General features: G+C 33.2%; 1 protein-coding gene and 1 long non-coding RNA gene across 3 annotated transcripts; one reads left to right on the top strand and one right to left on the bottom strand.

The window, feature by feature from the left end:
- The first annotated feature begins 444 nt into the window (after positions 1 to 444).
- On the top strand, positions 445 to 9967 carry Septin4 (septin 4). Of its 2 annotated transcripts, none has more exons than XM_069057394.1 (5): positions 445 to 660; positions 8593 to 9188; positions 9238 to 9403; positions 9460 to 9692; positions 9750 to 9967. In XM_069057394.1, the coding sequence occupies exons 1-5, from the start codon at positions 654 to 656 to the stop codon at positions 9807 to 9809; spliced, it is 1062 nt and encodes a 353-aa protein (XP_068913495.1). In that variant the 5' UTR covers positions 445 to 653; the 3' UTR covers positions 9810 to 9967. The 2 variants fall into 2 exon arrangements, with proteins under 2 accessions (XP_068913495.1, XP_068913494.1); XM_069057393.1 differs by lacking the exon at positions 445 to 660 and adding an exon at positions 8416 to 8540.
- A 1391-nt stretch (positions 9968 to 11358) lies between these two features.
- Positions 11359 to 14831, bottom strand: LOC138138747 (uncharacterized). The gene is made up of 2 exons (XR_011162095.1): positions 14509 to 14831; positions 11359 to 14403 (listed from the first exon to the last, which is right to left on the bottom strand). It is a non-coding gene; the product is annotated as an uncharacterized lncRNA (long non-coding RNA).
- Between the last annotated feature and the right edge of the window lie 30 nt (positions 14832 to 14861).

Genomic DNA, 14861 nt, shown 5'->3' on the forward strand with positions numbered 1-14861 from the left:
AAAAAGTCTGTAGTGTGGCCCCAGCCTATATGTATCCGCAAAATTGGCGTCGAAAACCACAAAATTAAATTTTTATCTTTTATCTGTTTCTTTCACACTCGAAGACAATATCTGTATGGTTTTAGGTAGATCGCAAACAAGCATTATCTAAAATAATATTTACACGAGCACATCAAAGGAAAGAAATCATTTTTCAAATAGCATTTAAAATGAATTTAACGTTGCTTCCAACGTTAGCTACTTTAAAAAACCCACGCCAAAAACTTCCCCTTATCGACGCACCCTGTATATAATTCGCGAAACTGTCCAATCTGCCAGTTCAAATAAGAATCCGTCCGCTAACGTAACCGTTTACGTTGCGTCGTATGCAAAACCACCTGTACTACTGCGCACCACTTATCCCCCCCAATTGTTTTCGTCCCCTCCACTCTGCGCCAAGTGGAGGGTGTGAAATTGAAAAAGAGCGCGAGGGCTCCATTATTGATCGGCGACTGTTGGGCGCTACACCCACCGACTCTTGATCCGACAAGGAAAATCTTTGTTGTGTCCGTCGTCAGGTACTTCCGAAACGTCGAACGTTGTTGTGGTGACATAATGGCAGCGGTGGCGGCTTGATACGTCGTGGTCTCGTGTTTGCGGTACCATCAGCAGCGATGTCAGGTGAGAGCATGTGTCAGTCAATCGTTGTTTTCGTTCATAGTACTATTGTTCCGGTTAATAAGTTGGTCCGGTTCGTTATGCAATAGCCGTTATTTAAACGTAGCAGTGTACGAATTAAGCGGCCAGATAGGCATCTAAATTGTGGCATTTCCTACTTAGTACCGAGTGACAGGCACTGTTGCGACTAGAAATCCAAGTACTTACTATGTTACAAACGCGAGATAACGCGGCGAAAAATACTCTGTATGTATTTACAATTCGACGAGGCGGTATCCCAAATGACAGTCATATTGCAAAAATAAAACACCGCGACTTAGAATACTAGGCGCGGTACCGCCACCCCACGGAAGTGGATCAGTTTGTTTTAGATAAATTCGATAAAATAAAACGCGCTCATTCTGATACTATTGAGACCTTGACTGGACGTAAAATATTCAGTATTTTGCTATTTTTAACGGTACCACTAAACATGTTTATGGTTCAACCATTTAACCATCAACAACAAATCTAAATAAAACGACCTTAATAAAATTTAAAGTGCTACTGTTCTAGCCAAGAATTCGATTGAAATGTTACTTCACACCGTTGTTAACACGTACTAACTTGTGAGTTGCGTTTTCCTCTGTTATTTAATCTTTGTTAAAAATCTAGGTAGAAATGGCGGTACGAGTCAGAGGTGATCCAACGTCAAGAACTTCTAATCTGATTGAATTTGTACAACAATAGGAGTTGTTTTCATTGTGCGGGTTTTTTCGGAAACAATCACTCTGATTGGACGTACTCATGGGGATGCTTGAGAATACCACCAATCCAGAACAATCTCGGAAAAATCCGAGAGTTGTGCAACGGTCATTTAATGGTCATAAATCGAAGGAGGGAATAATACAAAATCACCATCGAGATTTATCACAGATTGCAGAAAAAAAAATTGAGAGCTTTTCTACTTCGAAAAAATTCTAATTTTTTCTATGATCTAATTAGAATCTGTTTACCTTTATTTTAGGACAGTAAAAGTACGCTAACATGTAATATAGTGTGATTTACACATATGTTAATTGATAACGAAATGGTTTGCTACGTCCCATTTTTAAATCGAACATAAGTAATTTAGAATTTTAGAAATGCCAACAATTCCAATATAGTTATAATGAGATGATAGTTCTGTTAATGAGCACGTTCACAGGACATCCTAATTAACTTGGTTGTTTGTAATTACGTACCGTAGTTCCATAATTGCAACGAACAACTGTGCGGAAAGTATTGTGAAATTTTTGTTTAATTCAAACTAAACAGCGGAGTTTTGTAATAAAAATTCAAATTCAAAAATGTTCTTATTGATTTTCATACATTTCTCTCTCAAATCAGTCGATCGAGTAACATCCAACTCTCTCATTGGACTTTAGTCACAGTACGGTTAAATAATTCTCAGATTTTTTTTCATTTACGCGATATCGATCTTGATAATTTATCAGTTTGACTGAAACGACAATTTAAGGTGGATCTATTATTTAATCTAATAATTCTACAACCAGGAATTAAAGCTGAGTCATATCGATTATTTGACATAAAAATGTCATGTCGACGGTGAATAAAATTTCGATGTAATGAAGAATGAAATAAGACTAATAAAAGCAGACAGTCCAAATTGCTAGAGATTACACTCTTGAGACGCTCAATGAGCTGTTATCTCTAGAATCTGTACAAATGACATAAGTTTCCGCAGAATAAACATGAATCATGATTGTTTTCTCCGAATCTGGTGTAGATTTTTGAATCACATAAATTGTTAAATTGTTAAAATTAGCCAATCTTGAAAACAAACGTCGTGAGTTAACTGATATTTTGTGCGTATATTTTGTATGTCTATGCTTTTTACAGATTTTTTGGGTAAAGTATGAATATTTTTTACCGGTAGATACATTAAATACTGGTTTAATTAATTATCCTAAGCCTGCATTCATCTGGAACAATGTAAAAGCAGTAATTAATTCATAATAAAAACATTAATAATACTTAATTATAATTATCAAACGTCTGAATTATTTTATAATTGTGTCGCCACTAATCTAAATCAGTTAATCAATTAAATTTATAAAAATAGATTTGTCATTACAACTATGTTTTATGTACTAACTTACCTACTTAACTTACCGTTTATCAATCAAATATTTACAGCATTTACAGTGTTTATGGAAAAATATCACTAACAGTGTCCAGAATTTTTTTTAAAGCTTACATAATCGAGTTGCAGGGCATTTTTATAGATAAAATTTGAATCTGATTTAGTAATTATTCAAAATTTGTAAGTGCCACAACTTTATAAGCCGCATTGTGTTTTATTATTTTTTTAATAGATATTATTGGTACATATTTGATGATATTTGTTGTTACAAGTTATCCGATGTTTACTTATACCTACTCATAACTCAATTTGAAGTTTACCGGTAACCGCGGAAAAGGTTGTTAACCTTGTGTAAAAAAAATAATGCACATTATCTTCTAGTAGAACCAAGTAACTAGGAGATTTTATTATGCCGTAATGGCTTAGATAGGTACCTAGATAAACCCTTAATGTTTTCACGTGAGAATGTTTGCTTGCTTTGTGGTAAATGTCAAATCGTTGTATATTTATAACACAAAACTATGAATACGTAGCTACAGAAAAGTTTGTATAAGATAATTCGTTTACAGAATAAATTACGACCGTTTTAACAATCTCAGAAATGCGAAGTTAAACCTACAGAATTGAGAAAAATTAAGTTACATTCACGCATTTTTTTATTATAATAATGAACTAGAAGTGTATGTGTGGATTTTATTAGGCTAATTTAATTTCTTGAAATTATGCTAAACATGTACTTAGTTTTAATTAAAACATGCTCAGAATGTAAAGAAAATCGCATTTTGTTTAAAATCTATTTTTTTTTAATTACCTAATTAATTTGTAATTGATTATTGAGTATTTTAGTTATTTAGGATGATGATACTTCTCTAACAGGAGTCACATTTAAAAATATTGTACATAGAAAATGAGTAGGTATTTTGCGAAGTGAGTTACTGTTTTTGTTCATATTTAGAGATAATATTTTTCCCAATCTCTCAATTGACGACTTTTTAATTGAAGTAAGTGTACAACACAGTAAAAAAACATTATTCACATATGTATTTTGCTTTGCGTAATGTATACAGGCTACAGGGTGAAATCAATATACATCAGAATATTAAAACCTTCAGATCTTCAGACCATTTGTGAAGATCACGTGCATTCAGTTTTGCACTATACCTCCGCATGAAGGCAGAAATGCCATGGCACAAAAGTTGAGTACGGCACTGATATCACGTTAGGAAAAATAGTACAGTGTTTTTCTTTTGGTTTTCCTCTTTTCTTAATTGTATTTCACTATTTCTCAAAACTATTATTTCTATCCCTATTAAATGTTAAAGTGACGTAAAAATGAAATACACTCCCCACAACAATTATCGCATAACATATGTTTATAGGTACAGTCGTTGACCAAAATAAAATAGGACAAAGTGTTACCTTAGACAGTTTCACAATTCAAAGATTTGTGTAGTGTAACTGAGGCGTATGTGTCTCAGATTACAACTTGATTTGACTTGACAATTGATTTACAAAAAGTTAGGTTGTGTTTTTTTACTTGTCATCTCGTCACTGTCACTATGTTCAATTGAATGATTATGAGTTTTTGAAATATTGTCGAATGATGACACTAATCAGAATTGTTTTTTTATTTTTGACACTTTTGTTTCTTAAGAGATGGATTTCGCAAAAATATCGAATTACGCAATCGAAATTTACTTTGTCCTATTTTATTTTGGTCAACGACTGTACGTGTAAAATTTGAACTTTAACTTAATTTTTTTTTCTGTTATCCTTCCAAGAATGAAATTGTATAAAATCCATATTGCACATATCAACATGAGGAGTTACAGTCATTGATTAATTCGCTCTAAAGTATTGTGGTAAACGAGACGGTTCTGCAATGTCTTGCATACGGTCACCAAAAATTAACACAAGCAGTGCAAAAATCAATTATCATTATCATTCCAATATAGGATTGAAATCTTCTTAAAGATTAAATTTAGTCTATTTATACGAAATGTTTGTAGACCATTTGCTACATAAAGTCCATTCAAAAATCAAAAAATCACCAACGTCGCATTTTCCTCGATGATTACTATCGGCAACGGTGTTTAGTGTAAAATTTGGTGAGAATTGTAATTTTGAGGTTAAGTGTTTATTAAATGTCTTGTTTTTCTGGGCATGTTTAAGTAAAAATAATAAGAATCAATAAATAAATTAAACGTGCTGCTAATAAAACATTATGAACGGAATTCAAAGCAATTGAATTTTATTTTGAATCGAATAAATGTCGTAATTTATAGTTACCAACATAGTATGAAAAAATATCTACCTAGGGTTTTTAAAATTTTACGAACCTAAAGCAATAGGTGATGGTTTTTTGATTTTTAAATGGAGTTTACTTAAGAAACAAAGTCATGCGATAATTGTTGTGCGGTGTGCAGTTTTGAGAAATACCTAGTGAAATACAATTGACAAAAGATGAAAACCAAAAGAAAACAGTGTAAGATTAAAAAGCTAAGAAAAAAGTGTATGTGAAAAAAATCAGTTTTTAGTTGTGTAAGATTAAGTGAAGAAACAAATACATATACATTACAAAAATTGTGTCATCATCAGCGTATTTGAACCGATTGCTGATAATAATACATATTGAGGAAAATTAGTTTAGCGTACGTAATAGAGAAAGCCGAAGTAAAAATGATAATAATAGTATGTAATAATACATTCACAAAATCCCAAAATTACATAAAAGATAACAATTAAAAAAGCATCTAAAAAACACAATTTTTTTTTTAACATTTTGAAGATTTTTTATGCAGCTAAACAGATGTTTGCAAACTTTTTTTAAGGAAAAATATTTCGTTGATTTTTTTTTCTTCTAAATATGTAACTAGCGTTAAAAAATGTTTTTTTGTAATTTGCCTCCATTTTAATTCTCTAATAGACATATTAACGAACGCGACATCATCATCTGGGATGTCCTTATAGCCATTATTTCACGGAACATTTTACGAAAATTTTTAGGTTGGCATAGCTTGATCCGTCATGCGTGTCAGTTTAAATTACGTACAAATGTGCAAAGAATTATTTATAAGGATTTATCAGGCAACAAATTCGCGACCGTATTTTTGGCAATTTCACGTATTTCAGCGGGCGCACATGAAAGATTATCTTCCATATTCGTGTTTTGTGACAGAATTTGGACTTGATCAAATTTTCACTTTTAAAATTAAGACATTACCAACCGCCACAAAAATCCTTAAATCGAGGAAAGTAAACATTTTTGTTTAAAAACGACTTAAAAAGGGCAAATTACAAAAAATAGTATAAAAAACTCGTTTCATAAGACCTTGAAGCACTCATTCTTTAAAATAACTCGTGGCTACGCCACTCGTTTTTTAATCTTGAATTCGTGCTTCAAGACTGGTCTTATTTAATAGGTATACTATTATTAACGTTCATTTATTTATTTGGGATTCATAAACAGTGGAATTAATTTTTCTTTTTCGCAAAAAAAAACTATTTTTTTGAACCAACCAAAGATACTGAATTGTTTGAACGCTCGTTATGTAGGTATTGGCGTAAATCAGAATTAAGAAATAAAACAGGAAAATTTGTGTTCATAATTATTGTATGTACAAAAGCATACAGCGAGTTTTTTTTATGCACTGGCCATAGGGTTTTACATGCTAATTTTTCAAGCCCCTGTTAACTTTTATTTTTGTGAAAATTACAAAGCCTATCGCTGTTTTTAAATTAAACAATAATAATATCAAGTCAATTACAGTAGAGCCCCGATTATCTTGGTCCCGGTTATCCGGAAGTCCGTGATATCCGGAAACAAAATCGAGTTTAAAAATTCCGTTTTATCCTGACTAATTTGTTTCCAAACTCCGTTTAATCCGGAATTGGCCTTGTTCTTTTGTTCATATTTTCAGAAGGGATAAAAATCTAGTATTCGTCTGTTAAGATTCTCAGAAGTTATTAAATTCATTGTTAAGCCGAACTCCCAACCCCTTAATGTGGGAAATCATGCATTTAGTTTTTTTCTTCTTGCTTGAATTTGGTGTAGTTATCATTCTTTCAGTGTACGTAAAATACAACATACGTATCATTGAAATCGAAAGTAAACATGGATAAATCGATGTATTATTTCTTTAGTATAAAAACATTACATTAAAATTTCCGGATTATCCGGAATTTCGCTTAATCCGGGAAGGGTCCGGTCCACATTAGGCCGGATAATTGGGGTTCTACTGTACTTCATTTTGTGATACCTTAATGGTTGTAATAGACAATATACAAACAAAAAATAGTCTGAACATTACTTTAATAACGATAGATTCATTAGGTATTTATGTTATAAAAAGGCAGCTAAGGAATTACACAATCAATTACGTATCAAAATTACAAATTTCAAGTGAAATTTTAGCCTACTGAAAATTTAAAATTGAAGCAAACGGAATTCAAAAAACGTCTTTTTGCTACCTTATTCCTTTGCTTCTGGTTATTAAATTAAAATTGTGTCAATACATTGTCATATCTCACAACTTTACTACAAAACTGGATTGAATATTTTTCATAAGGACAAAAGCTAACAGGGGGTTGAAAAATTAACATGTAAAACCCTATGGCTAGTCTTAAAAAAAACTCACTGTGTATCTACCGTGCGATCAACAATAATGTATTTAGATCAAAGAAACCTTTGAGATTTTGGACGTATGCCCAAATCTAGACGTTCAGATGCTCTGGAATGCTGGAAGTATTTTTGCTTGCATATACTTGTTTCAATTTAAATTTGGAAATTTTTGCAGACAGGTATGTCCATTCTCCGTTATTGAAAACACCATTACGAAAGTAAGATTCAATGATGAATCTTTTATGTTCTGAAGTAAAAACCAGTTTTGTGTTCAAACTGGATTAATAGTGACAGTTGTTTGACGTTTATTAACTGAGTTAGCAAGATACGAAAAATCTGACAGTCAGAGTCATAGCGCCTCTTATCTAAGTACCTAATTGTTGATCGCACGGTACAGTGGCCGGCAAAAAAAGTTAGCCATCATTTAAATGGCAGTGTTATTAAAGCATTAATTACACATTTGGATTTTAATGTGACAGAAAAGTGATGGCTAGTTTTTATTGCCGGCCATTGTATGTACGGTCGGTGGACAAATAAAACTGGGACACTTAAAATTTAATCTATGTAAATCAGACCATTGAATTGTCAATATATTTGTCAGTGTCTATATAATATGTCATACTAAAGTTAACCTATTTGTGATAAAGCCGTAATTAAACCATGCAAATTTGTAAATTTTGACTTATGTGATTGTCATTTTTGTCCCAGTTTTATTTGTCCATCGACTGTACAAGATGTTATGAATGATAAGAAATTATTTTAAACATAAAATAAAGTATTGAAAACTTTGTTTACCACCACAAAAATAGGTTCGAATAATTTAGTAATTTTTGTGCGACACTCACCCGAGTAAGAAATGTTTCAAACTGAAATTAGAATTTATTGAAAGAGGATTTTATAACTTTTTCTTTTGATAGTAATCAGAATTCATAACAATTCTTCACGTAAAAAATTTAAAACAATGTTTTTTTTACAATTCGAAAGCGAAAATGTTGTCTTGATCATCAGAATTTAAAATTTACTTCAAAAACATAATTATGTACGAATTTTCTTGAATTTTTTTTTATGTTTATTTTTTCAAACAAAAGTACCTACTACCTACGCCAGTCCGAATATAAAAATAAATGACACTGTTAGGTAATAAATCTGCAGGTGGAGGAGGGACGACTTCAAAGTGGTTTTGTTTTAGACAAAGGAGACCGCGACTACATCGGCTTCGCCACGCTCCCCGACCAAGTCCACCGCAAATCCGTAAAACGCGGCTTCGACTTCACCCTGATGGTGGTGGGCGAATCGGGCCTGGGCAAGTCCACCCTGATCAACAGCCTTTTCCTCGACGACCTCTACAAGAACCGCAAGGTCCCCGACGTTAGCGAACGGATCCAAAAGACTACCTCCATCGAGAAGAAGACGATGGAGATCGAGGAACGCGGAGTGAAACTGCGACTGACGGTGATCGACACCCCCGGATTCGGCGACGCCGTCAACTGCGAAGACAGCTGGAAGGTGTGCACCAAGTACATCGACGACCAATTCCGACAATACTTCACTGACGAGAGCGGACTCAACAGGCGAAACATCCAGGACAATCGGGTGCACTGCTGTCTCTATTTCGTCCCGCCTTGGGGACACAGTCTCAGGCAGATGGACCTGGAGTTGATGAAAAGGCTGCACCAGAAGGTCAACATCGTGGTGGTGATCGCCAAAGCAGACTGCCTAACTACCTCCGAAATAGCCAGGCTCAAGAAGAACATTATCAACGACATCAAGGAGCACGACATTCAGGTAAAGCAGAAGAAGAAGCGGAAGAAATAATAACGATGATAATTGACAGATGTATGAATTTCCCGAGTGCGACAGCGACGAAGACGAGGAATTCAAACAGCAAGATCGAGAACTGAAAGCGAGCGTTCCTTTTGCCGTCGTCGGAAGCAACACGACCCTAGAAGTGGGAGGCAGAAAAGTGAGGGGGCGGCAATATCCTTGGGGAGTTGTCGACGGTAATCATCTCTCGTACTACTTGTGCACCTACTCCTTTGTACTGTTGAATTTCCAGTGGAAAACCCCAAACACAGCGACTTCATCAAACTGAGGACAATGTTGATCTCAACCCACATGCAAGACTTGAAAGACGTGACCGAAGACGTTCATTACGAAAATTACAGAGCGCAATGTATCTCACAGATATCTCAACACGCGAGAGAACGAGGAAAGCTCAAAAGGGACTCCGCTCCTTACGATTCGGATTCTTCGGAGACCGATCGACTGCTGCTCCAGAAGGATCAAGAGGTGACGAAATTCCTCTTTTCCACACGACAACATTAAACGTTCGTTTTTGTGTTGCAGATCCGCCGAATGCAAGAAATGCTTAATCAAATGCAAGAAAAACTCAAAGGCAACGCCTAGTGAATAAGAACCGCCACAGTATTATTGATATTTTTCGACAGAATAGAATGATTGTAACGGTTGATGTTTTACCTACCAAAGACTTGGTTTAAAGTTTTTTCATATTTATAATGGATTTATATTATTTTATATGTTATTTGAATAAATATTTATTAGAATTCTTGGTTTCCTGATTAAGCCTCCTAAATTATATACAGTGAGCGGCAAACGTATGGAATAAATTCATTAAAAATTAAACAAAATTTTTTTCAAAAAAATCTTTGGACAGGTCAATTTTAGTTTATAAAAATACATATTTTAATGCAAAATAAAATTCGAAACAGTCATTTGTTTTCGAGTTATGACGTCATCGATAGTTTTTTTAAATAGAAACCCCCTATTTTTTTCTTGATTCTGATAGTCCTTTTAATTGTCTAAACGCCAGTATAAAAATTTTGTTACCTTACATAAGGAAATTTTTGATAAAAAAAAAATATAAATTTAGAAAAAATAAATTTTATAACGAACAAAAACAAGTCAAAAACTGTGTTAGTAAGTACATATTTAAAATTATGGAATTAAATGTTCGATTTGCCATCCCCCAGCTTGTTGACAATAAGCAAGTTTATGAAGAAATTCTCCCTGTTTTAGTTTTATCTAGTTTTATCCCCGCACCCAATCAAAATTAAAATTTCTATACGTTGTGTTTCTGTTAAATGAGTCATTTTCCAAAACGTTTTGTAAAACAAATAACACATACGAATGAAATTGACTATAATATTTGACTGTTTGATTTACCTACTTGATTTTTTGACTTGTTTTTGTTCGTTATAAAATTTATTTTTTTTGTTCGACACTGTCAGAATTTGAGAATTTTCTCCTGTGTGAACGGATTTTGATGAATTTGACAACTTGTCAAAACGAAACGTCAAGCCAATTTTAAAGATTTTCAGCCATTTGGAGCCTTTGGGGGGGCTCGTCGAACAAAAAAACGTTGTATTCAACTCGTTCTTGTGTAATTTGCGCTTTTTTGGCACTCGTGGACCTTTAAAACGCTCGTTTCACTCGAGTTTTAAACTGGTCCACTCATGCCAAAAAAGCCCAAATGACACACGAACTCGTTAAATAAATAACTATTACCAACTTCAGTATTTTTTTTCTCAAAAATTTTCTTATGTAAGATAACAAAATTTTTATACTGTCATTTAGACAATTAAAAGGGCTATCGGAATCAAGAAAAAAAATAGGGGGTTTCCATTTAAAAAAACTATCGATGACATGATAACTCGAAAACAAATGACTGCTTGGAATTTTCTTAGATACTAAAACATGTATTTTTATAAACTAAAATTGACCTGTTCAAAGATTTTTTTGAAAAACATTTTGTTTAAGTTTTAATGAATTTATTCAGTGCCACCTTTACTTTACAAGCCATGCTGTTAGAATTGGCAACGTTGCCTGAACCGGTTGAAGTAGTCCGGCCGGCCGGTTGCCTGTGGTTATACGGTATGCGCTAAAATCACGATTAAGAACTAATAAGACGAATATATAGGTAGGTAATAAATAACTATTCAAAGTAAAAAAATATATATTGCTGACAATGTATAAATACTTGCTTTATTATAAATTCCTGTACAACATTTTTAAAAGAACATTAAATTGAAGACTGAAAATTAAAATTAAGGGCAGTTCGATTATTTTCTCATTTTATTGTAACAACAGACAACTGACTAAAATATTAATTAAATATAAATATATATGTACATATGTATTTATAAGATTATAATTTAAATGTATTTAATTTTCTCTTTTTTATTTTGTTTTCCACGGACTTTGTATATTTCTCTCTTGTAGCATCAGTTTTTTTTTTTGTATAATTATTTAATAATATATTACTGAAAACAGAATAAAAAAGAGGTACAATATTTTTTAAAGTTTCTCCACACATACATTCCAACTCGTCGAAAAAGTTACATTTTCCTAAGCTTGTATTGGTCAGAGTCATTATAATTTTTTTCTGATCAGGACTGTGTAAAAATTTGTTTTCTAACACACTGTCATTTATTATAAAATCAAATATGGCATGCATGTGAAAAAATATGGAAATTACAGATTCAGTAGGTAAGCTTAACCCACCTCGTTGAAGGGAATCAAAATAAGTGTCAGAAATATCGTCACCTTTTGACTCTCTTATAAGATCTTTACAAAAAGAGCAGCTAAGTCTTTTGCATACTGAAAAACTAGCATATCCACAAACATATAACGTTGAACCCTGATCAAGTGCACAGACTTCTAAATAATTACCGTCAAATATACAGTTAAATTCATTAATATTTGCTGCCAAATTCTCTTCTGAAACGTTTTGGGAAGAATCAGATATGTCTTTTATTGACAGGGTACCTGTTCTAGCAAGATCTAGAATCTTCTTTACGCGCAGTTTTTTTTCGGATTCAAGTATTTGTTGAAAACTCACGTTGTAGTTACAACCAGACAGTCGACGATACTGACCAAATCTTTTTTCAAGATTGTCAGTCTGAAATTTGCCTCCTAAGACATAACTAACCCCCAACTGTTGAAAAGAATATAAAACCAAGTCGACTAAAACAGTTGTGCTTCTTTCGATTGCAGTAGAGGTATCCTTTGTTAGTCCGACTCCTACATTAGACTCAGTTAATAGTCTCCATTCTCTGATCCATAAAACAAATTGCCTTAGATACTGTAATTTTGGATCGTTTAAATCATGTATTGGGCCAGAATATTCATTTTTTTTTATTTTACCCGCTATAACGCTTTTGGAGTTGACTATGTCCCACCAGTTTCTAATGATTTCAACAAAATCAGCAGTTTCAGCATAATCTTCAATTTCTTTTAAGGCAGCAATAGTTGATCTATGAAATACGTTATCTACAAGTGTTACATTTTGTCGTTCTATGTTGCTTGGATACAATGTCTTATTGTTTAACTTAAAGGCTTTTTTTATCAATAAATCTTTTTCATTGTCATTTATTACCCTTAAATGGTGAAAAGACGCTTTTTTAATAATACTCAGATCATTGAAGTCAGGATACAAAAAAGTACTCCAATGATTTTTTAAGTTTATCCAGTTATTACGAATATTTTTAAATATGTGGACAAAGTCATATGTGAGAAACACTTTAAGATTATTAAAATTGGGATTTTCTATAAAGTAATTTACAGGTGCAAAAAGTCTAAACATGAGTTGATTGATGCGATTATTGTCACTGATGACAACTGTGACCTTAAAATTAAACTGCTGAACAAAGTGAATTACAGTTAAGACTAAATGTTTCAATTGTTCCCCAGTTAGGCCACTGACAGGCACCAACTTTACAATTTCCTTAAAATGACCAAAACAGGAACTTATCATAAAACTTTGTACTGTTTTAGCCAGTTCAGTAGGGTTATTTTCAGCACAGCCTACAATTTTTTGTGCTTTGAATGTTAGACATTTATTTATATAAATTTCATCAAGTAATAATGAAACGTTCAATTCTCTATTTGTAAGACTTTTTGATATGTGTGACAAATAATGCTTTGTATTTGCATTCAGATTTGGATCTACATGAAACGCTGCTGAAATTGACTGTAAATACCTTTTATGTGGTAGAATTAAATACTCGCGAATAAAATTATATACAGCTGGTGACTGTGAAAAAATCATAAATGCAAACGTAATAGTCAGGGAATTGTAACTCTTCCTCTGATGTAATAATAATTTTAATTGATTTTCAATTAGCTCTAGTAAATCTTTATGCTTTGAAAACACGTCTTCTTCAATAAACTCTATACTTTTTTTTACAAATTTACATGCCTTATCTATATAGTATTCGAAATAATTTTGTTCCCTGTTGTTTATTTCATTAACATTTTTATATCTGATCAACAAATTTTCAATTTGACTCCAACGAGAAAGTTTTGAGTCAGAAGGAAGAATCCATTCTAGATCATGCTTTGGAATTTCAATTTGATTGAGACTTACTTTGACAACCATCTCATTTGACACCGAAATACTACAAACAACTTTTAGCTGATCTTCCTTCACGTCATTATTCTGCACACTGTCAACGTTCAGAGAGTAAAACCACACACACCTATCACTTATATTATGATGCCATTTGTCGATAACTTTTAAACGTTTTAAAAAACAACTCACAAAACTATCGAAATCACTTATAATATCTTCTTTTAAAAACTCCTCAATTTTTACGGCATTTCTTTTTAGAACCTGTTCCCTTCGACAATCTGGAGATGTTCTTGCTGGAGGTTCCTTTTTAGATAAATATGCAGGCAAATTATCAAAAACTTTTGGAATTGCATCCTCCGTCAACTTTGGGTGCTGCAGTAAAAGCTTCTGAATTTCTCCTGAGGTTGGGTTCTTGTATGGTTGATGCTTAATTATGTGACTTTCATGAAAGTGTTTGATGCACACTGCAGAATGTGCGGTGGGACTCCAATCAGCCCTGGGGATAGCCCGCATCCAAGCTTGCTTCTTCTTTTCATCCTTCGGAAACGCAAAAGTTGTCACAGAATTATTTTGTTTTAAAGTGCTATCGTAGTTCGATTTGCACCCTGGTACTACACACCTTCTTGGCATCTGCAAAATAGTAGGATAACATAGATCAACACATCTCACAAGTAGTCACAGCACAAAGTGAGGTTATGTAAATGCCAGCACTTTACGTTTCAATTTCAAACCTACCTTACAGATAAATAATACGCAGAAGGGTGAACAATTATTAACAAGTTTAATAAACTGAACTGCCCACAAAAAGTTTAATCGTTTTCACTGCTTTTGCTGTAAATTGTAAACAAAATACAACCAACGTAAACGCACTAACCAACACTAACACGAACTAGAGCCGGAATGAGCCGGACTACCTGCAATGTTGCCAAACTTACAACAGCATGGCCTGTAAAGTAAAGGTGGCACTGATTTATTCCATACTTTTGCCGCTCACTGTACATCCGACATCCAGTTCCGTTGAATCATGTCCTATTATTATCGCGAATTGGCAACCTTGACAGCGTGAACGCACCTTTAGCTTTTTGACG

This window comes from Tenebrio molitor, chromosome 9, assembly GCF_963966145.1.
Source record: "Tenebrio molitor chromosome 9, icTenMoli1.1, whole genome shotgun sequence".
Lineage (NCBI taxonomy): Eukaryota > Metazoa > Arthropoda > Insecta > Coleoptera > Tenebrionidae > Tenebrio > Tenebrio molitor.

Coding starts and splice junctions, on each gene's coding strand:
- Septin4 (XM_069057393.1), top strand. Junction 9,404..9,459: donor TCCTTGGGGAGTTGTCGACG/GTAATCATCTCT, acceptor TTGAATTTCCAG/TGGAAAACCCCAAACACAGC. Junction 9,693..9,749: donor TGCTCCAGAAGGATCAAGAG/GTGACGAAATTC, acceptor TTTGTGTTGCAG/ATCCGCCGAATGCAAGAAAT.